Below are 22790 nucleotides of genomic sequence, written 5' to 3'. Positions count from 1 at the left end.
CCCTTCAGGTAACGATTTCAACCAATCTTTGGCTTCTCCCTTTAAAGTCTAGGGAAATAACATGAGATATATCTGTTCATCTTCCACTTCTCGGATTTTAAATAGTGTGCAGATCCTATTAAAGGTACGTAAATGTTCATTTGGATCTTCCTTCGGCGCACCACTAAATTGGCATTGATTAGTCACCATGTGTAGAATTTGTCCTTTGATTTCATAATCTGGCGCATTAATGTCTGGATGAGTAATTGCGTGACCTTGGCCAGTGCGTTTAGCTCTCATTCGGTCTTCCATACTTAAAGGTTCCAGATTCTCCATAATTGAATTTGTTGAATCGGAATCACTAGAGGATTCTGATTTAATGGTTCGTTCCTCAACAATCTCTGTTTGAATGATTGGTGATTCCGGAGGAAAGTTTAGTGGTTCAGGATCTACGAATCGTTTCTGAATATTCTCCGGATTCTCAATTGTGAGGTCGGGTTCAAAAAATGGATTATCGGAAATTTGAACTGAAGTACTTGGTCGACTGGATGACGATTCTAAAAAAAAATCAACGGTGGTAATATTTGCTAAATGTCTTGATCTAGTTACAGGTGATGAACGTACAAAAGGTGGTGAACGTCTTGCTCGGTGCATTCACTGAATATCCTATTAGTTTTTTTTTTTTTTAAAAAGGAAAGAAAAATTATAATAAGTTATCCAATCAATAGACTTTTCTGATTTTGCCCACGTTTCGAATAGCCAAAAGATGCAGCAGAGGGGCAGGATTCGTTTGGTCTCAATATAATTGAGGACTGTTTGGCTCCAATAACCCGGTCCACGTACAAATCCAACTATTACTACGAACCAGAAAATTTTTATGTCTATCAATTTAACCACTTAAAATAAATTTTCGTAATTTTAAGAAATTAAGATAAAAAGTAGAATAAAAATCTATGTCCTAAAACTAGAATAGCGAGAAATAAGAAAGAAAAAGAGTTCGTCAGAAAAATGTCGAAAAAGAAAAATAGTTGAAAAATAAAAGGTGACGGAAAAATAAAAGAAACTTATAAAAATTAAAAATACTAACCTAACCTTATTACTACAACTAACTTAAAATTATAATCGCAAATTGAGATAACTAATTGGAATGATAATTGATACATAGGTAAAAGGTGTCTAAAAATATTAAAGCTTACAGGAAAAACTATATCCCAAATGGAAATAACTTAAAAAGAAACTAAAACTTAAAAAGGCGTCGCAAAATTCTAAAGTACCTAAATCTTAGTCTAAAGAAAAAACACTTAAGGAATTCTACGGCAAAGACTAAAAATCTAGAAATAAAAATAACTATGGCAAAAACTAAGTTTAAAACTAAATATGAGCTAAAAATACAAATATTACGTTAAAATGATTGAAAAGGGACAAAATATAAAAATATACAAAAAGTTGTAAAAAGTACAATTTTTATAAAAATATTATTTTTATATTATTTATTTATTAAAACTACTAATTTTATAAATTAATTAAACTAATTAACACTAAATAAAACAAATTAAATAAAAAGAAACTAAACTAATTAATAAATAAATAAAACCTATTTTAGGGTTTTTAATTAAATAATAATAATAATTATTATTATTACACCGTAATTAATGCCTGATTAGGGCTTCTGTCGCGTGTCAGAGTACCTCCGCGAGTCGCGGTATTTAATGCATCAAACCCCGCGAGTCGCGGGGTTCAGAAATTCAGATGACAGCTTATTTAAATTCGACGCGTTTTTCTTTATTTAATTTTTTTTTATTTTCTGTTTTTAATTTTTCTGTTTAAAAAAAAATATGTGTATAATAAAAACTTATATTTAAAACTTAAATAAAAATAGAATTACTTTATAATTTTATAAAAAATCTTAAAACTAGATTTATATATATATTTTTATATGTTTTTAAATAAAAACAAAATACTTAAATAAAACTTATATAAAAATAAAGAAACTTTATAAAACTTAAATATTTAACAAAATCTTAAAAATACATAAATTTTTTTTTTTTTTTATATTATCGTTGCGCTTCCGGCTTTTAAGAGACTCCCCGGCAGCGGCGCCAAAAATACTTGATGTGCAGCGGGGTAGTATATAAAATAGCTTATATTTTTACAGAAAATACTATTAAATACGGTACAATTTTACACAAGATATTTATTTATTTATAGAATGGATATACTTAAACCTTGCTACAACACTTATAGGCAGTGTACCTAATCGTACAGTAGTGTAGTTTTTAGTAAGTCCGGTTCGTTCCACAGGGAATCTTTTTAAACAAAGCTTAACGCTATATTAGTTTACTTTTATAAAAATACAAATATATATATATAAGTAATATTATTATTATAAAGGGGGGTTTTTACCGTTTAATGACCGGTTTGTCGATTTTAAAACTTTAGTCGCAGTTAAAACCAAATGTAAAATAATAAATATAAATACAAGACTTAAATTAAAGCATAAAGTAAATAACGATAATGAAATTGCGAATAATAAAAGTGCGATAAAATAAACTTGCGATAATTAAAAAGTACGATAATTAAAAGTGCAATTAAATACAATAACAATAAAAAATGCGATAATTAGAAGTGCAATTAAATATAAAATAAAGGAAATTAAATATGAAATAAAAGAATTATGCTTATTTAAACTTCCGTAATCATGATGTTTGACGTGTTGATTTTAGTTTTATGCCCATGGGTTAATTGTCCTTTGTCCTGGATTATTTAATATGTCCATACGGATTTGTCCATAATAGTCCATCAGTCATAAATATAAAGAGCGAAAGCCTTCGTCAAATTATTCTTATTCCCGAAGTCAAATATTCCAACTAATTGGGGATTCGAATTGTAACAAGGTTTTAATACTTTGTTTAATGAATACACCAGGTTATCGACTGCGTGTAAACCAAGGTTTTACTACTTTGTTAACAATTACACCAATTACCCTTGAATGTAATTCACCCCTGTTTCAACAAGTTTATTAACTATTAATCCAGTTCCGTATCCGGTAAAATGAATAATTATTGGTATTTATAGATATCCCGCCCACCGTACCCAGTCAAGCGTATGTGGTTATATATAAATACGTCAAATTATAAGTTTGTATATTAAATTAACAAGGTATTGTTTAGTTAATATAAAACCCATTAATAGCCCATAGTCTAATTTCCACAAGTGTCGTTCTTTTGTCCAAACCCCAATTATGGTACAAAGCCCAATTACCCAATTTTAGTAATTAGCCCAACATCATGATTACTTCGGATTAAATAAGCATAATAATAACTTAGCTACGAGACATTAATATAAAAAGGTTGAACATAACTGACAATGATTAAAAATAGCGTAGCGTTACACGGACAGAATTTCGACTTACACCCTTATAACATTCGCTAACATACCCTTATTATTAGGATTAAAATTAAAATTAAAATTAAAATTAAAAATATATATATATATTTTACGTATGAATGAGAAAAGAGAAAGATAGATTATGAAAAATGCTCAGAATTCGGTTGGCTTTATAGGCAGTTTCTCATTTTGGGGGTCCGCGACTCGCGGCCAATTTTGCCTTCAAACTCCGCGAGTCGCGGAGTTTGAAATTACAGCTCAGAGGAGTTTGGCTCTTTGTTTACCGACGGTTTTAAATAAATATAATATATTAAATAATTATAAGAATTATTTAAATATTATATTATATTTATGTGCATAGTTAACTTGTAATTTTTAGTCCGTTGCGTCGAGCGTTGAGAGTTGACTCTGGTCCCGGTTCCGGATCTTCGAACGTCCTTGCGTACAATTTAATATCCTGTACTTTGCGTTTTGAATCTTGTACTCTTGTAATTTCGAGACGTTTCTTATCAATAATTGGAACCTCTTTGATTGTCTTTTGTACTTTTGAGCTTTTTGGTCGTTTGCGTCTTCAATTCGTCGAATCTGTCTTTTGTCTTCACCTTCTATTATTTAAACGAATATCACTTGTAAATAGAACAATTGCAACTAAAAGCTTGTCTTTTTTGAGGAATAATGCTATGAAATATATGTTCGTTTTTAGCATTATCAGTAACGTAAATAGAACACCGTGCAAGAATTAAATAACGCAAAGTTCCATTCATTAATAATAATAAGTTGCATACATCCGCATAGGTTCGTACAATACATAAGTGAAACATAAGACTACAAATGAGATTACATAATGAAATCTACTACAAATGTCCTATGGTGAAGGTGGGTGTAGGATGTCCAATACGTGGGACATCTGGTCCTCGAGCTCAGTTACCCTAGCACGGAGGATCTCCACCTCCCTTGTCAGTTCCTCGACAGTGGGAGATGGTGGGGCAGGCGGTGCAGTCGGTACGGGTGGTGCTGGTGGAGCTGGTGGTGCAGACGGTCCGGCTCCAGAAGTAGAGGTTGCGAAGCGGTAAGGCTTACGGATGAAGGGATCAGCAGGATACGGCACAAGCCGCTTACGGGCGGTAATCCTACGACGCCGACCATATGCGTCAGTGAATGCTCGACCTCCATTAATCCCTAGAATGACGGTACCATCGAAACGGTACCGCTTCTTCGGCGGGGTGGAGGGTGGCTGTACAGGTGCATCATCAGGGTCGTCATCAGAATTATCGTCACTGGAGTCGTCTGAGGAGGTGTCGTCGGATAAAGAGTCAGCGGAGGATGGGTCGTCCGAATCATGTGGAGGTGGCTGCACGGGTGGCTGTACTGGCCATCCCCGGGCGACCATCATCTGTCGGTATCAGGCGGGTCCGATTGCACGAGACGTCCATCAGGAGCGCGTCGGCACCAATGGTTATGCTCATTACGGACTAGACCTTCCTCAAGATCCGCGGGAATCACAGCACCACCGGGATGGTGCTGTGGCTCCGAGGGTCCAGGGGCAAGTGGAGCTGGAATCTCTTGGAGGTCCTCGGCTCCGTCAGAGGTAACCACTGTGGCAGGTGCATGACTACTGGCACCAGAGGATGAAGCGCCAGGGTCACTGGTGGGTGTCGACAACGGCATCTGGGAATCGGCAACAACAGTCGGTGAAGTGGCGGATCGTCAACACACCATCGGTCGATTCGATGGTCTCCCCCAATCGGCCGATCGTCAAAATTACATCAGCTGGTCAGAAGTCATACACCATCGGTCGATGGTCCTGTCCACCGGCCGATCGTCCCTCACCATCGGTCGATGGTCAACGACCATCGGCCGAAGGTAGTTCATCAGCTGCAACAGCAGCAAAGTGACGGGTTTCAACCCAAAATCACCAAATCTCGACTTTGGACACGTTTTTGACCTCAAAATTGAACACAACTCGTGCACTAAACTTTTTGGAACATAAACCCACAACATTCAAACACAAACAACATCAATTTCTACCAATTTGACACAAAACCCCATTTTAACAAAAACTAACTTAAAAACCCATTTAATCACAGATTTGATCATGAAATCTTACAAACCTTACCTTGTTAGAATCACAATGACACAAGGAACGTTTTGATACCAAAATCAAGCTTCAATTCGAGATCAAATGATTTAGGGTTTGAGATGGTGAGGTTAGGTTTAGTGAGAGAGAGTGAAATGAAAAATCAGGAAACTTCAAGAAGGGAGCTGGTCACCAGCTCTTATTTGTGTTAAAACACAATACCCCATCACACACGGGTATTTACCAGTTATCTTATATCTTTCGCACAAGATTAGGTAACCCAAACGAGGTCCAATTAAAATAAACAAACCTGTTCTGGGACCCTTGTCACAAACTGGTCACAACAAAAATATAATAAAACACTAATTAAAAAAAAAGCACTTAAGACTAAGCACAAACCCTAAGGGCAAAAATAGACAACTTACAACTAGCCCCGGTTTCAGTCTGTTACATTATACTTCCATGTTCTTGAAATTATAAAGTTAACTTTAGTTCAAGAAATATGAGATCAAGATTAACTAGTAATTCTTGACCAACAAAACTACAAATCACGAATTGAAAATGCAAGGAAATGAAGTAATAAGCTAAATAAACAAGTAACAAGTTCATGGTTGTTCATACTTGGAAAGATTCAAGCCAAGGCTTGATCCTTAAGAAAGTAAACTTTAAGTTTACAAACATGAACACAAGTAATGATTTTACAACTCATGAACTTTCAATCTTTCAAAACATTAAGTGTAGAACATAAACTAGAAAGTTTTGTTCTTGTATGTTCTTGAATAAACAAGAGAATATGAAGAACAAACTAAAGAGTTTGATTCTTAATAACTAGTAAGTAACAACTACAACAACAAGTAAGAAATCAACAAATAAGAACAAGTAACAAAACAACAATCAAAGAATGATGATGATGATGAGTGTTTAGGCCACGGTTTTAAGACAAGAAAAGAAGGAGGAAAGTCTTGAAAGAAACTTACAATTTGGAGAGAAAACTTGAGAGAAAAATGAGAGAAAAGTGCAAGTATTTTTGTGTGTGTGAAGTGAAGTGATCTAGTGAATGAAGTAATAAGGAAAATTGAAAAAAAAAAACTCTCCCATTATCCTCCCTAGGCCGACGGTTCACTCAAGGGAAGGGGGAAGGAAATAGTCCACTAGTTCTTTCATGTATTTGGCTCAAAAAGATGGTAATAAGGTGTGTTTGCATGGGAACAAGGTGTAAGTAAACTTGTAACTAGATTCCTCACACTTAGTTAATCTTGTTTAGTTTCAAAGTAATACTTGCATGATAGTAATGGGCTACTTAATCCATTAAGTGTGTAGGGTGGGCTTCTAAGTCCATGTACAAATATAAAGCCCAAGTATGTATGTAAGTAACAAATTAAATAAATAAGCCCAAGTAATTAACTAGTAACCTTAGTTAATTAAAATGATTAATAAAAATTAATCATGAATGTAAATAATATTTGAAAATATTATTCGTGAAAAGTTCGTGTGTCACAAAGACGTGTCGGGCAATTAAAAGTCATGTTTGGTAACAAGTAAATGTATAAAAATACATTCATTAAACACAAGCATTAATAATAAATATTATTAATTAAACGTTGGAAAATCCAGGGTCGTTACAATTACAGTCGTTTATTTGAAGAACCTGACAGTTGGCGCCCTTCCATGGAGGATTTGAATTATCCTGTTATTTCCGGTATTGATGCAGCCTCTCTCGAAAACAGATTCCTTGAATCAGAAATTCTTGAAGCGATTAACGACTGTGGAAGTACAAAAGCTCCCAGACCGGATGGTTTCAATATGAGATTCTTTAAAAAGTTCTGGGATACTATCAAATGTGAGTTAATTGAGGCGATTAATTGGTTTTGGGAAAAAGGTGAAATATCAAGAGGCTGTAATGCTTCCTTTGTTACTCTCGTACCCAAAAAAGGTGATCCGATGTGGCTTGGAGACTACCGCCCGATTAGTCTAATTTGTAGCTACTACAAAATTGTGTCCAAGATTCTATCCAATCGGCTTCGCAAAGTTCTTCCATCACTAGTAGGTATAGAACAAAGTGCCTTTTTAAAATATAGATTCATCCTGGATGGTGTTTTGATTGCAAATGAGACGGTAGAATTCCTTAAAGCTAATCGTAAAAAAGGCTTCATCTTTAAAGTTGACTTTGAGAAAGCCTTCGATAGTCTCAATTGGAACTTTCTACTTGATGTGATGAAATCGATGGGGTTCGGGGACAAATGGAGAAAATGGATTATGGCATGCCTCAAATCGGCTTCGATATCAATCCTTGTTAATGGAGCTCCGACCAAGGAATTCTCGCTAGGTAGGGGTGTAAGACAAGGAGATCCTTTATCACCTTTTCTTTTTATTTTGGCGGCGGAGGGTTTAAACATTCTTACTAAAGCGGCTTTGGATAAGGGCTTGTTTAAGGGGGTTGAAGTCGGGAATGACAAAGTCATAATTTCTCACCTTCAATACGCGGATGATACCATGTTCTTTGGCGAATGGAGCCGGTTGAATGCATATAATCTAATGAACTTGCTTAAGTGTTTTGAACTTGCTTCGGGCTTAAAAGTAAATTTTCATAAGAGTTGCGTTTACGGGGTTGGTATAGATCGAATGGAACTTGAAAGTATGTCCAACCATATGGGGTGCCAAGTTGGGAATTTCCCCTCATCTATCTTGGTCTACCGATAGGTTCGAGAATGAATAAATTAAATGATTGGCGTTTGGTGATTGATAAAGTTAATAGTAGACTCTCGAGTTGGAAAAAAAGATCGATGTCATTTGGTGGACGTCTAGTTCTTATTAAATCGGTTCTAACAAGTCTTCCATTGTACTATTTCTCGCTCTACCGTGCGCCGCCTTGTGTGTTAAAATATCTTGAGTGTGTGAGGCGTAATTTTTTTTGGGGGGGTTCGGGTTTGGATTCCAAAATTTCTTGGGTCAAATGGGGGTGTGTCATTAATTCTTAACGGAATGGGGGGTTAAATATTGGGTCCTTAAAAAGTAAAAATCTAGCTTTGTTGGGAAAGTGGTGGTGGAGGTTTAAAACCGAAACTAACTCACTTTGGGTCAAAGTCGTTCGAAGTATCCATGGTTCTTGTGGCGGCCTTGAGTTGGAAAGTGGTTCAATCCACCTTTCGACAAAGGGTGTGTGGCGTAATATTGTTATTGCAGGTAAGGATATAGAAGACACACAAGTGCAATTCAAGAATTCTTTCATCAAAACAATAGGTGGCGGGGGTTCGACATCCTTTTGGCATGAGCGTTGGATAGGTGACGATAAATTATGTCATTTGTTTCCGAGGCTTTATAGGCTTGAAGAATCTCCTGATGTTACCATTAAAGATCGTTTGCCTGAGGGAACTGCTGTATGGCAGTGGAGAAGAACACCTTATGGTCGTGCAATGGGTGAGTTTGACTCGCTACTGTCTCTTTTAGCATCTTACGCACCTGATCGAGATAATCCGGACAATTGGAAATGGTCAATGGCGTGGGACGGGCTGTTTAAAGTGAAAATCCTTGCTGCTGAGATTGACGAACACTTGCTGTCTAATACTTCCACAAATCAAGGTACTTTCCATAATAATTTAGCCCTTAAAAAAATCGAAATATTTGTTTGGCGGGCAATGAAAAAAAGATTACCCGTAAAACTTGAACTTGATAGAAGGGGTATAGATCTTCATAGTGTGAGATGTCCTTTATGTGATGATGATTTAGAATCCGTGGACCATTCGATCATTTTTTGTAAGCATGCTTTGGATGTATGGGATCGGGTTTTTAATTGGTGGAACATGGGTAACTTCTCAAATTTTAGTCTACTTGAAATCTTCAATGGAAATGGTAACAATGTGATGTCGAGTTTTGGAAGGAAAGTATGGCAAGCTTTGTTGTGGATTACCGCTTATCTCATTTGGAAAAACCGCAATAACATGGTGTTCCAAGGTAAAAGTTGGAATGGCCCGGTTGCTCTTAATGAGGTCCAAGTCAAATCATTCGAGTGGATATCCTATAGATCGAGAGGTAGGAGTTTCGATTGGCTCACATGGCTTTCAAACCCGTCTAGTTATCTTACGGCTTCATAGTGTATTTATTTTTTGAGTTGCAATCTTTGCATCTCATTGTTGTAGTTGTTTCTTATATTCCTCCTGTATGTCGTGTCTGTTTTGAGTTAGAGGCTGTTAGCCTTGTGTCTTTTTCGTGTTTGCATAGCTGTATTCTATGCCCCTGTACTCTCTTTTTGTGTTTAATAAAGTTGCTTGCTGTTCTAAAAAAAATAATAATAATGGTTTTGAATTAGGGAATGAAATTTTTTGTGGTTACATGGGGCTTAATGATCTCACTTTTCTAAATGGTTTCTTATTTAATTATGATTTTTGTATAGAAGTGTTGTTGCAATTGAGTCTAAATATGAAAACTGTTATTACTTGAATTTTTTGCACTTTTTGATAACTTTTATTGATCAAACAAACTTTGTAAGTTAAAGTTATGTTTTATGAGTTCTGCTATGCTAAAAAGATATAAAATTTAAAGGTAATTTATGATTTTATACGAATATTTTTTTTGAAAGGTCAAGCTGTAAATGCTGTTATTGTTTATTTTATTAAAAAAAAAAAATATGTATCTTGAATTAGAAGGCAAAGCTTGACTTTTTGAAAAACTATTTTAAAGGTCTATGCTTCTTAAAAATATGGTAAGCTACTTTTTGACCGAGTTATACGTATAACATATAGGGTGTTCCGAACAGTCCATTTTCTTAAACGTTGTTTTTGAACAATTAAATCTTGTGGAGTTGTGGTCCACTTTACTTTCTAGTTCGTGATAAACCTATGAACTCACTAACATTCGTGTTGACTTTTTAGTATGTTTTATTGCTCCCGCACATACTGGTTAGAGGTCAAGCATGATCTATTATTTGGAGTTTGCCATTTGTGTTAAATTTTTCTACTTTTGCATTTCGTTTACATTTTCTTTACTCATACATTTGAGATGTGTACTCTTGGCGTATTTGCCACTTTAATTAGCGTTGACCAAGTGTTGGAGATTTTGATTTAGGCCACGTCATAATGGTTTAGACGGAGGCGTGATACATATGAACTTTGATAAAATAACCATGATAACTTGTACTTTTCTTACTTATTTTTATACATTACTTTTAGTTTTACAAATTTAAATTATTGTTGTTACAAACCTCATCAAGCCACAAAGACAAGGTAAGGTATATGCCATTGGAGCAAACACCAATATGGATTATATGGCGAGTTCGAAAAGACATGGGTTATAACTCCGAAATCAAAAGAATATGTATACAAGTTATATAAAGTTTTCTTATTGTTGAATAAAATTTTGAAGCAAATGTGAAACGATTGGCTTGTAAACTTTTTGTATTTTAATTTCTTCTGTAGTTTGTTTTTTTTACTATTATTGTTGTGACTTTTTGTTGTTTGCTTGACCAAAAGAATAAATAAACATAAATTCTGGTTTTCACAAATCTCAGTTATTGTTGCTGAAGGAAAATGATAGAATTATCATACACAAATATACTTCTTTTTTCATAAATTTCAATTAATTTAACAATATTTGCAATGGTTCATGTGCAAAATTCATTGTCAAAATTCTTGTTTATTGACCTTTCTTGATATAGATCATGACATATATGACAATAAAATACGTGTTTTCCTCAAATACTTCGAGTCGTATATGATTGGAATTAGACTCAAATATTCTATTCTATCCAACTATAAATAGAAGAAACTGCTAATACTAATATCAACATCATCAATTATCAATTATATATATTTTAAAATACAATTTTTCAAATAAAACTTAAAACTATATTGTATAAATACCTACTCACCTTCACAAAATCTATCATGTACTAAGTATACGAAAGTAAGATGTAGTCAGTTGTGTTTGTGTTAAGTTATTATTCGACTGTAAAGAAAAAAAGAGTTCTTTAAGTGTCGAATTAGTTCGTGGTGGTAGCCGTTGACAATGATCTACTTCTTAAAGTTGATTTTGGGTTTTCGATATAGTTAGGCCAGTGGTTTGACGATGTTAGGTGGATTGAATATTTAAGATGGTTTATTTTTTCGGTTACTCAGTGATTTTTTCTAGTGTGTCTTCAGTCTGCTTAAATCTTATCGTCACTTGTTTTTATCATCAAATATAAGCATATGCCTACTTTTTGGTGGATGTTCGTGAGCGTGAAGACGGTAGTTTGATAGTTTATGTCAATGTTAAATGTGTGTTGGTGTTTAACAATGTTTGGTAGTTTTTTTTTTTTTTTTTTTTTTGAACGGCAGAAGATTATATTAATAGGAAACAAAGGCTACAAAAACAAAAGAAAAAAGTACTAGCAAGGCGCTAGAGCCAACAAACAGAAAAGAAAATTACACAGGATTAAAAAGCCACGTGTTTTAATCCGGCGCTATTTTGCTTCTCGATTTTAACCACGAAAAAGCAACTAATCTAACGCAATCGAATAAGTCACTTTTTTTTTTATTTCTTGCTTGTTATGAATTAAATCATTACGCAGTCTTCAAATCCACCATAGGGTAGCAACAATAATCGGGTAGTTTATTAGGGTCGTTGTCAATTGTTATGTCTTATACATCGTTGGATTTGGTGGATCAAATTAATTATAGTATGAAATAATCTGTATCTCAATATCTCAATTACTTTTAGAAAAAAAAATAAAAAATCTATATTCGAGATAAAACCGCTGCTTATAGAGAACCAACCTTAAAAAATAAAAATTGATTGATTACAAGTTTTAAACGTAACTTTCATTTTATAACCACAGTTCACACACGAACTTTCATTTTATAACCACAGTTCACACACGAGCAGTCAGTCCATATGTGGGGCCCATCTCCAAAATCTAAAATACTTTCTCAATCCCCAGTGTTTCTTTTTTAGGTTCATGCACCTTCTCAATCCGGTATTTAACTATTTACCATTTTCAACCTTAAAATAAATTATTATTAATTAACTAATTAATTAATTAATTAAAAATTAGAAAATTATCAACTTTAATTATCCACATGCTACTAGTTCCATTCTCTTCAGAACTTTACACGATCTTTGTTTCCCTATTGTTTCAATGCACTTCAATAAGTTGGAATTCATTGCTGATTAAACTTACAATCTACAGGTGCGTTTTAATTTAGCTTATTTGTGACTTGTTCTTATATTTTTATTATATCAAAATGCAAACTTGGATCTTAATTTTGATTTGACTTATGGGTTTTGGTGGGTTTTTTGTAAAAATCATTACTTTGAGTGCTCTTGATAGGGAACTTTGGATTTAAAGTTTTTTTGGGTAATTTTGGTATAAAAAATTAGGTTTTAGGTCTTAGAAATGTTGGATTTTCCAAATTTGTATAAAAAGGCTGCAAATTGATTGGTTCTGATGCATAATTAAGTGATTAACAATTGCAATATTGATTTTGTATTTCTTTTTCCTATCATTATTATCATTATTTTTTATTAATATATTTAGTTCAATGAAAACATAGCTTTAATGCTTTAATGGGGTGTGTATTAGCTAATTTTTTCCCCAAGTATACAATTTTAAGTGAATAATCACCCTTTGATCTTGAAGTATTTGATGAAAGTGAGTACGTTAGTATAGGTATCTTGTTATATAGTTAGTTGTGATGTCCTTAGCTTAATAGATGATATATTTGTTTCACTTTAAGCGTTTAGGAACCGAGTTGTTCATTTTCTGTCCCATTTGGCCATTAGGCAGTACAATAGAGTTGGATGCGTCAATTAATGTCCCAAAGATCGAAACGTGATCTAAGTTTACTGCATTTGTGGGTAGTTTGTTAGCAATCTGTTTGGGAGATGTCCAACTCATGTTGCGAAATCAGAAACACTTTCGACATAACAGTTTTTACTGTACATTTATATTGCAATTATGGCTGTACTCTTTAAGCTAATAAAACTTAACATTAAAAAATTGAAGATAAAGAACACAAATAATTATATGGAACTAATTGTTCCATACAACCGTACGTTACCAATCTCTGAATGTCACTCAAAATTTATACATTGACCAGGTTTTCTCTTTTGTTATTTCCATATATAGAACAAATTTTTATGATTGTGTTACTTTCTATTTTAAAGTTTTGATTTTGATTGTTAAAAAAAAAAAGGTAGAAGGTTTTCCCTGTTCGGGCTACCCGGGAGGGCGAGTAATCTAACCCCATACTCTGATATACGCAGCCCAGCAGGATTACTCCCTGGCTGTTTCCAACCCATCCCTGGACAGCGCTAAATATTCGTCCTAAACAGAAATCGAACCTCAGACCTCTTTTGTCTCATTTTCAAGTTTTGTCAAACTATTGTACTTGAGGATCAACTGCATTGTGTGCTTGTCGCAGGTCAATCAATTTTAAGAAACGCTCTATTTGTTTGAGCTAACCGTTACGGACTACTGCTGATGTCAATGATAGCAAGTTCTTGATGATGGGACCCTGCAGCCCCTTGCGGTTATAAAAAGATTGCAACTTTTGTGATTGGTTTCACGCAATAATCTTGCCCACTAAATCATCAGTGGCTGTTTGTGCCACTTTCCAATTGTCGTTAAATCGAAACGGTGCAATCTCGTGGTTTCTTATAAGGTAACCTTAAGAGTTAATGTGATTTATATTTATGAAAAAGAGATAATTATCTATAATAAACAAGCTCGAAGAGATGGTAACTCGATGTGATTTTGTCTTGTGTACTCTCATCATTTAGTTGTATATTTAAAAAAGTTTATTCATACAATGACTGAAAGGGCATTATCATCAAATAAGGAATAACATGTTGTAATGTGGTAATGAGACTCTCTCGAATTAGGTTTGAAGTATAGGCAAGGTTGAAAGACGGTAGGGACCTTAAAATGTCTCAACGGAAAAAACGTGGTCGAGACGGATGTTGACCAACGTTGACTTTTTGTATAGAATTCAAACATAAATATTTCAAAGTAAGCATAGATATCTGCCTTTAATTTGAAATATTTATGTCTGAAATGTTTGTTTTTGAAATTTATTTGAAAAGTCAATGTTGGTCAACATCCGTCTCGACCATCTCGGCCTTTTTTTTACCGTCCCGGCCGTTGTTGACCTTCTTTTTTGCGGCGTTGAGCGTTTTTTTAACCGTTTCTAGCTCTGTTGCAACGGTAGCATGGTAAAACCGTTGCGATGCCCGTCTCGGCCGTTTTTTACAACACTGAGTATAGGTAGTTATGTAATTTTGGTTAGCCTTTATAATCAAATTTGTGGCAGCTAGCATTTGACTTCATTATCTGAAAGTCATTATCTGATCCCTTATTAATTACATTAATTAGAGAATAGAGAAATGTTTAAAACGACAGGCAACTTTGAGATAACCAGTGTTAAAAACTAATTTATACGACGATGGACGACAGACAACTATGAGATAATCAGTTTAAAAACACACATTTCAATTCTACTTCTTTTGAATTAATCTTGTTATTTTTATATACGACTTCACTCACCTAAATCTTGTGACTAACATGTTCAATTGGCCGCGTTTTTGTAGGTAATTTAATCATGAAAACGGTACCGTCATGTGATGTTGAAGATCAAATATATACTACAGGTGATGAGCATGAATTGTGGCCTTTAGATGAAATTAACCCAACAAAATCAAAATTCCCTTGTTGCTTGGTGTGGACCCCACTTCCAGTAGTCTCGTGGTTGGCGCCTTTTATTGGTCATGTTGGTTTATGCATGGAAGATGGGACCGTTATAGATTTCTCTGGTTCAAATTTAGTAAACGTTGATGAATTTGCTTATGGTTCGGTTGCAAGATACATTCAACTTAACCGGGAGCAGGTTTAATATCTTAGTTTTGATTTTTTTTTTTTTTCCTTTTTTTTTTTTAATTATTTTTTTTTATTTTATTTTTTTTGTAATATTCGTCTTGTAAAAGTTTTATGCAATGATGGTAAAATGGGCGGGTCAAAAAGTGAAAGTAAGATTATTATTTTTTTATGCAAGATACATCCAACTTAACGGGGAGCAGGTTTAACCTTTTAGTTTTGAGTTTTTTTTTTTTTCTTTTTTTTTTTTGGTAATATTCCTCTTGTAAAAGTTTTTTGCAATGATGGTAAAATGGGCGGGTCAAAAAGTGAAAGTATGATGGGTCAATTTGGGTTGGGTTGAGACAATTTTTGTCTATAAATTAAATATCAATATGCTAAAATCATATAAGTATGACGGGTCTGATTGGGTTGATTTTATAATTGATTGACCACTTACATATTGTATTTTGTGGACAGTGTTGTTTCCCACCGAACCTCGCAAGTCACACATGCACGCAACGTTACAAACATGCCGAAAAAGGCACCGCCATTAGCTGGGACGCTGCGATCCAGTTAAGTAGGCGTCACTTTGAGCACAAATCATACAATCTTTTCACATGTAACTGCCATTCTTTTGCTGCTAACTTTTTAAACCGAGTCTGTTATGGTGGATCGATGGATTGGAACATGATGAATGTGGCGGCTCTTGTATTGTTCAAAGGTTGTTGGGTTGATGCTACGGCGGTCGTTAGATCTTTTATGCCGTTTATTGTGATGGTTTGTTTCGGTGTCACCATTGTCGGGTGGCCTTTCTTGATCGGTCTTTTTTCGTTTTGTTTTATTCTGATTGTTTGGTTCACGATAGGTACATATTTCCTGAAAAGTTTACTGGAATGTTAGTGTTTATTACTCTGAAGGCTGAAAACATAAGTGAGTCATGAATGTTAAGGAAATGTACGAAATATGAACGCAGAATCATTACTATTACTATATATAAGAGCACTAGGAGTCACGAGTAGTGACGTCAATTCAAAATTCTGTTGGAACTTTGAGGTGGAAATAGTTAAGGAGTGAAAATAGAAATATATGTGGACTAGTAAAATAAATGTAAAAAGAGCCTAGAACGTCGCACTCTCCAACGTCTGAAATCCAACATTGGACCAAAAACATCGCCGGAAAGCCGTCGGGATGCGGAGGCAGAGTGGCTAAACGCCGAAATTCTAGTGTTCCGGATGAATTTTAAATTTTTTATCACTCCTGGTGCTCTAAGTAGCTTGTCGACATTAGCATGACGTCAAGCTGACCTCAACAAGCTATCTTTTTTATTATTTTTTCTTCTTACATTTTAGCTTTTGTCATTTTTTCTACTAAATGTGCAACATTTCATTATATAAATGATTTACGGAGTGTAAAGTTTAACATATAGCTTTGTGCCAACAAAGTTATTTCCCACAGCAATGTTTAAGTCATATAGGAGTGGAGCTTTATCAGGGCCAGAGGGGCCCTTGCCCCTCCAAAACATCCAATAAGTAATGGGGAATTGTAGCTCTTTGAGTTACGGATGTTTAGACTTTTAAATCAACTAAATCAGAGTCTGTATAAAAAAGATATGACGAAAATAGTAAAAGACTCGCAAATTTTCTTTTGATCAACTAAATCGTTTATGATTGATATTGTCAACTATAATGTGTATAAATTATGCAATTATGTCCTCTGAACATTGTGTTTTTTCATGTTTAAAAACATATCGCACATTAGACAACATTTAGCCCCCCAACCATTACGTTCAAGCTCCGTCACTACTGAAGTCATATCCTACTCGTTAAGACCGTCCCATAGAACAGAACGTGTGTTTTAGAGTATACTCTTTTGTAATAAAAGAAACGTTTACATATGTAATCGTATCTTTCTTTTAGTTATGTAATAGTAACACATAGTGTACAGATAGTATTTGGTTATCGCGGTGTTGTCATACATTATATAAACGACGTCGTTAGTTAATAACTGGACAGTTGCAACTTGCAAGTATATATAATCCGGAGTAATAGAGTTGGATTGCATAAACTTGATTAGTTGGATAATCTTCAGATAATGTGATTATAAAACGTACAAAGATCACAAGGTTTCAGTTTATCTTATCTAGTTTCTTTTCATTGATCTTGACAGCTATTTGTATGATTGAAAAGGACTAAATATAGGTTGGGTGCATTACTTATCTTCAATTTGACAGGTTATGCATTTACAACAACAACAACAACAACAACAACAATACCCAATCCCGCGCCTGCGAGGTATGGGGGAGGTAAGGTGTAGACAATCCTTCCTCTACCCTAAACTAGAAGAGAAGTCGTTTCTGTTACCACGAGTCGAGAGAATTCTCCACCCACGGTAAAGGAAATTCATCCCCCTCTCTACTCCAGGGTAGAGAGATTGCTTCCGTGAGGACCTCCGGCTAAAAAAAGACTCTTTTTTTTTTTTTTTTTTAAACTAGAAAATAGAAATTAAAAAATAAATTAAAACATACAAAGATAAATAAAAAATAATAATAAAAATAATAATAATAATAATAATAATAATAATAAAATATAGGGGGGACGCCATGAAAATGGTAGAATCAGATTTTCATGGGGTTTAAAGCATGCCTAAGAATCAATTTAGGCTCTGAGCGGCAGTCAAGACGCCACTAAAACGACGCTTGTCGTTGCCTCAATAAATAGAGCCAAAAGACCTTGTGGACAGCAACTCGAGGGCATGCCGGGTGGAAGTTGTTGCGCAAGCAAAGAGCCAACCACCCTTAGCAAACCAAAAACCACTCATGCACCTTTACGGTAGACACCCCCCGAAACCACCCAACTAAGAGGAACCAACCAAGTTCTAGAGCAAGGGAAGTCGTCCTCAGCCATAATGGTCCCAAGATGCACCGAGCGATGCGAATCACTTGATCATACATACATGCATACATACGTACATACATACACACATACCTAAACCTACGTACACACCAGACATACCTACGTAAATACATGAGACATACCTACGTACAAGTATGAAACATACCTACGTACATACATACATGCATAAAGCCACACATACAACCATACATACATAGCATAAACACCCAGTCCTACATAAACCTATTAGCAAAACATACATACATGAGTGAATATACCACACCTGCAGACAAGTAAAAAACAAGCATACATACATACCTACCTACAAATATACATACATAAAAAACAAACTCACATATAAAAACGTGTGTAACTGCATCACACCTTCATTACAAAACCTACATGCATGCATACGTACATACAAACATACAAGAACCTACGTGCATACGTACAAACAACCAAGCAAGCATGCATACATTCAAAACCAAAGATACCAAAAACATACTCATTTAATACTATTAGTAACAATACATAAAACTAATAAAAACGATAGTAATAGTAATACAAATAATAGTAATAATAATAGTTCATATAAATATTAATAGTAATAAATATTTGTAATACAAATACTAATACACTAATAATTAATAATAGTGATACAAAAAATAATAATAATAACAATAACAATACTAATAATTGTAATAGTAAGAATAATAACAGTAATAGCAGTAATAGCAGTAATAACAGTAATAACAGTAATAACAATAACAATAACAATAACAATAATAATAATAAAAGTAGCCCTACTCAACTATTCTTATTCTAGCCCTCCACGCATCCCTATCAGAAGTCATGTCCTCGGTCAACGAAAGCTCCCTCATGTCGAGTCTTAGTCTATCCATCCACCTACGAGTAGGTCTACCCCTTCTCCTTACACCATCTACCGTAAGTGCCTCAACTCTCCTAACCGGGGCAATACGTGGTCGTCTCATCACATGCCCAAACCAACGAAGTCGTTCTTCTCTTAGCTTGTCGATGATGCTACTGACTCCAAGTTTTTCCCTAAAAACACCATTTGGTATCATATCTAGCATGGTTTTACCACACGTCCACCTAAGCATCCTCATTTCTGCCACCTCCATCCTTCTCTCTTGGGCCTTCGTCATTGGCCAACATTCTGATCCGTACAACATGGCAGGTCTGATTGCCACCTTGAGGAATTTTCCTTTCAATTTGAGTGGTATCTTCTTGTCGCACAAAACCCCTTTCGCTGCTCTCCACTTCAACCAACCTACCTTAATACGATGAGTCACGTCCTCATCTATCCTCCCTGATTTGTGGAGGACCGAGCCTAGATATCTAAACGACTCTTGTGGGTGCAAGATCTGGTCCCCAATGCTGATGTTCCCTCCAACATTAAGTTCATCATCAGTCCTACCGAATTCGCAACTAAGATATTCCGTCTTTTGTCTACTGATCCGTAGCCCATTTTGTTCTAGGGCTTCCCTCCATTGTTCTAGCCTTCTATTAAGCTCATCCTTTGTTTCCGATACAAGCACGATATCATCGGCAAAAATCAGACACCAAGGGATGTTCTCTTGTATTCCTCGATACAGCTCGTCGAGGATCAAAGCAAAAAGGAAAGGACTAAGGGCCGATCCCTGGTGCAACCCTACTTCTATCGGGAAATACTCTGTGTTTCCCACAGGCGTCCGAACGCAGACCTTCGCCCCATCGTACATATCCATAATAGCTCTAATATATCTACTTGGGATACCCCTAACGTTAAGGGTCTTCCAAATCAACTTTCGCGGTACGCAATCATAGGCCTTTTCCAAGTCTAAGAAGACCATCTCTAGACCCTTTTGTTTCTCCCTATACTTCTCCATAACGCTTCTTAAAATATGAATTGCCTCCATCGAAGAGCGCCCTGGCATGAAACCAAATTGGTTTTCGGAAACCGTAGTTTCGCGTCGGAGTCTAGTCTCAATCACTCTCTCCCAAAGCTTCATAGTATGACTAAGTAATTTTATGCCTCTATAATTACCACAGATTTGGACATCCCCTTTATTTTTGTAAATGGGGATAATCTCGCTGAGTCTCCATTCCGTAGGCATTTTATAACTTCTAAGCGTCTTATTGTAAAGACACGTCAACCACCTGACACCATCCTCGCCTAGGCACCGCCACGCCTCTATTGGGATCTGGTCTGGTCCAACAGCTTTGTTTCTACCCATCTTTCGTAGTGCCGATCTTACTTCTTCCTGACTGATTCTCCTACAGAAATTGTTGTTCTGGAAATGTCCTATTCCCAAGTCCTGCGGGTCCTCTTGGCGCCCGGGTCCTTCACCCACGAATAGAGATTGGAAATACCCTTCCCATCTTTTCCTAATTTCGTCTTCCTTTACTATGGTTTGACCGGCTTCATCCTTGATGAACTTGATGTTATCTATATCCCTCCTCCTACGCTCCCTAGCTTTAGCAATCCTGTAAATATCATTTGCTCCTTCTTTGGAGTCTAGTTTCCTTCAAAACTTCACCCACGAATAGGTTATGCATTTGTGAGTGCATAATAAAAAACATTAAACATATTTAAATGATGAAAGGGTCCACTTATATTCGACAAATATAGACGTAAAAACAATAACACTGATATGGCAAATGGACTTATTTAATACTACTCCATAATATATATAGTAATAGTAATATACTATGTTTCATACTGCCATTATTAGGAGTATTTAGTAAAGAATAAAATCATTATGATGTAATCAAGTGGGTATTTGTTTTCTCAGTGTAGTTGAAATTAAAAATAACCTCATTATTTGCACTTTTTTGACGAAAACAAACGTCTGTAACGCAGCGTTACATGTGATAGGCCATGAGTTACAATAGGTACTCATGGTGTGGGTTGTCTAAGTGGCAATTAAGCCATGCCTTCGACTTGTCATGGGCGTGAGATTCATTTTGAGCCAAGCAGACGTGAGTGAGAAACACATTGAAAGCCACATATTGTTATGAGTCAACATGATTGATTGTTTTTTATTAAATTAATTAATTTTAATATATTATCTGTTATCCTCTTTACCACTCATATTTTATCACATTATCACGACACTTCTCACCTACAATCCAACTAACATTACCATAACTCAACATTTTTAACTCACACCACCACCTCATAAAAAAAAACTCACACCATCAACTCACCCACACTACTGTAACAAATAGCCTAAAGCCATTAGTCACGGATCTGACAGGCAAAAAGGACAAAGTGACACATAGTTAAAATTTTATACATCATTTTAATATTATTAATTTAATCTTTTTAAATCTCACGAGACTCTTGTACATTCTTATTCAATCATGACGGGCTAGCAAATCAAAATGAATTACTCACATTGGATTTAGAGATAATGAGGCTCGAACTGATGACTTCCACCACGTCAAGGTGACTAACTTTTAATCATATTTCATCACATCACTCAAACTTTTCTACTAACCACTTAACTTCACACAATGGCATCACGTCACAGTCAGAAAATCACTTTTTTTCTTTCAAAAAGTGGTCATTTGTCTTCACGTCACAATCATAGTTAAAAGTGATGTTGTAACATTTTCGTTTGCAACAATTGTACTTTTTATATATATTTAAAATAAGAGAAATATTCAAATGAGACCAATTTTTAAGTTGACATTCAAGGGACCAATCAGATTGCGACACGTGGCGCGATAATCACGTGTGATTGAAAAAAAAATTCAAAAAAAAAATAAAATTTTTCGAAAAAAATAAAATTTTTCGAAAAAAATAAAATTTTTCGAAAAAAATAAAATTTCAATTTTTTTTTTCCGAAATTTTTTTTTCAATTTTTTTTTCCAATCAAATGTGATTAAATTTGACATGCAGTAAATCACATGTGATTGTGCATGCCAATCACATGTGATTGTAAAACCCAATCATATGTGATTATCGCATGTCAAATTCAATCACATGTGATTGGAAAAAAAATTCAGTAAAATAACGAATAATGACGAATTTCACTAAATTTGTGCTAAAACCTTCAAACACCAAGTTTTTGATCAAAACTTGATCAAATCACCGAATTAAAGTCTAAAATTTTGAAGATACGATCACGAAACGCTAACAAACTTGATCAAATCACCGATTAAAGTATGTTTCCGGTTGAAATTTTTTTAAATCACATGTGATTGGATTTGATATGCAAAATCACATGTGATTGAGTTCCACAATCACATGTGATTGGGTTTTACAATCACATGTGATTGGATTTGACATGCTAAATTTAAAAAAAAAAAATTCATAAAAAAAAATTTTCATAAAGAAAAATTTCGAATTTTTTTTTTTTTAAATTTAAAAAAAAAAAATTTAATTTTTTTTTCCAATCACATGTGATTGTCGCGCCACATGTCGCGCTCTGATTGCTCCATTGAATTTCAAGCAAATTTTTGGTTTCAAGGGAATACAACTCTTTAAAACAAATCAAAATGTATAAGGCTATGTCATACTCTGTTTTCAATCATACATATAACATATAATTAAGCAGCAATCGACTATGGTTTACAATCAAAACATATGCAATTAACCGAAACATAAAGATTATACGTTTAC

The 22790-nt window shown here is 34.8% G+C and overlaps 2 protein-coding genes across 2 annotated transcripts; one reads left to right on the top strand and one right to left on the bottom strand.

Annotated features, from left to right (window-relative positions):
• The first annotated feature begins 15015 nt into the window (after positions 1-15015).
• Positions 15016-16352, top strand: LOC139888182 (protein REVERSION-TO-ETHYLENE SENSITIVITY1). Its single transcript, XM_071871212.1, has 2 exons — positions 15016-15300; positions 15747-16352. Exons 1-2 carry the CDS (start codon positions 15016-15018, stop codon positions 16167-16169), a joined length of 708 nt encoding a protein of 235 aa, XP_071727313.1. The 3' UTR covers positions 16170-16352.
• A 2126-nt stretch (positions 16353-18478) lies between these two features.
• LOC139888181 (uncharacterized) lies at positions 18479-20982 on the bottom strand. Its single transcript, XM_071871211.1, has 3 exons — positions 20978-20982; positions 20321-20686; positions 18479-18482 (listed from the first exon to the last, which is right to left on the bottom strand). Exons 1-3 carry the CDS (start codon positions 20980-20982, stop codon positions 18479-18481), a joined length of 375 nt encoding a protein of 124 aa, XP_071727312.1.
• Positions 20983-22790: the final 1808 nt, after the last annotated feature.

The sequence above is a fragment of the Rutidosis leptorrhynchoides genome, chromosome 2 (genome assembly GCF_046630445.1).
Source record: "Rutidosis leptorrhynchoides isolate AG116_Rl617_1_P2 chromosome 2, CSIRO_AGI_Rlap_v1, whole genome shotgun sequence".
Taxonomy (NCBI): Eukaryota; Viridiplantae; Streptophyta; class Magnoliopsida; order Asterales; family Asteraceae; genus Rutidosis; species Rutidosis leptorrhynchoides.
The sequence above is the reverse complement of the archived record's forward strand: the minus strand, read 5'-3'. Positions and strand labels throughout refer to the sequence as shown.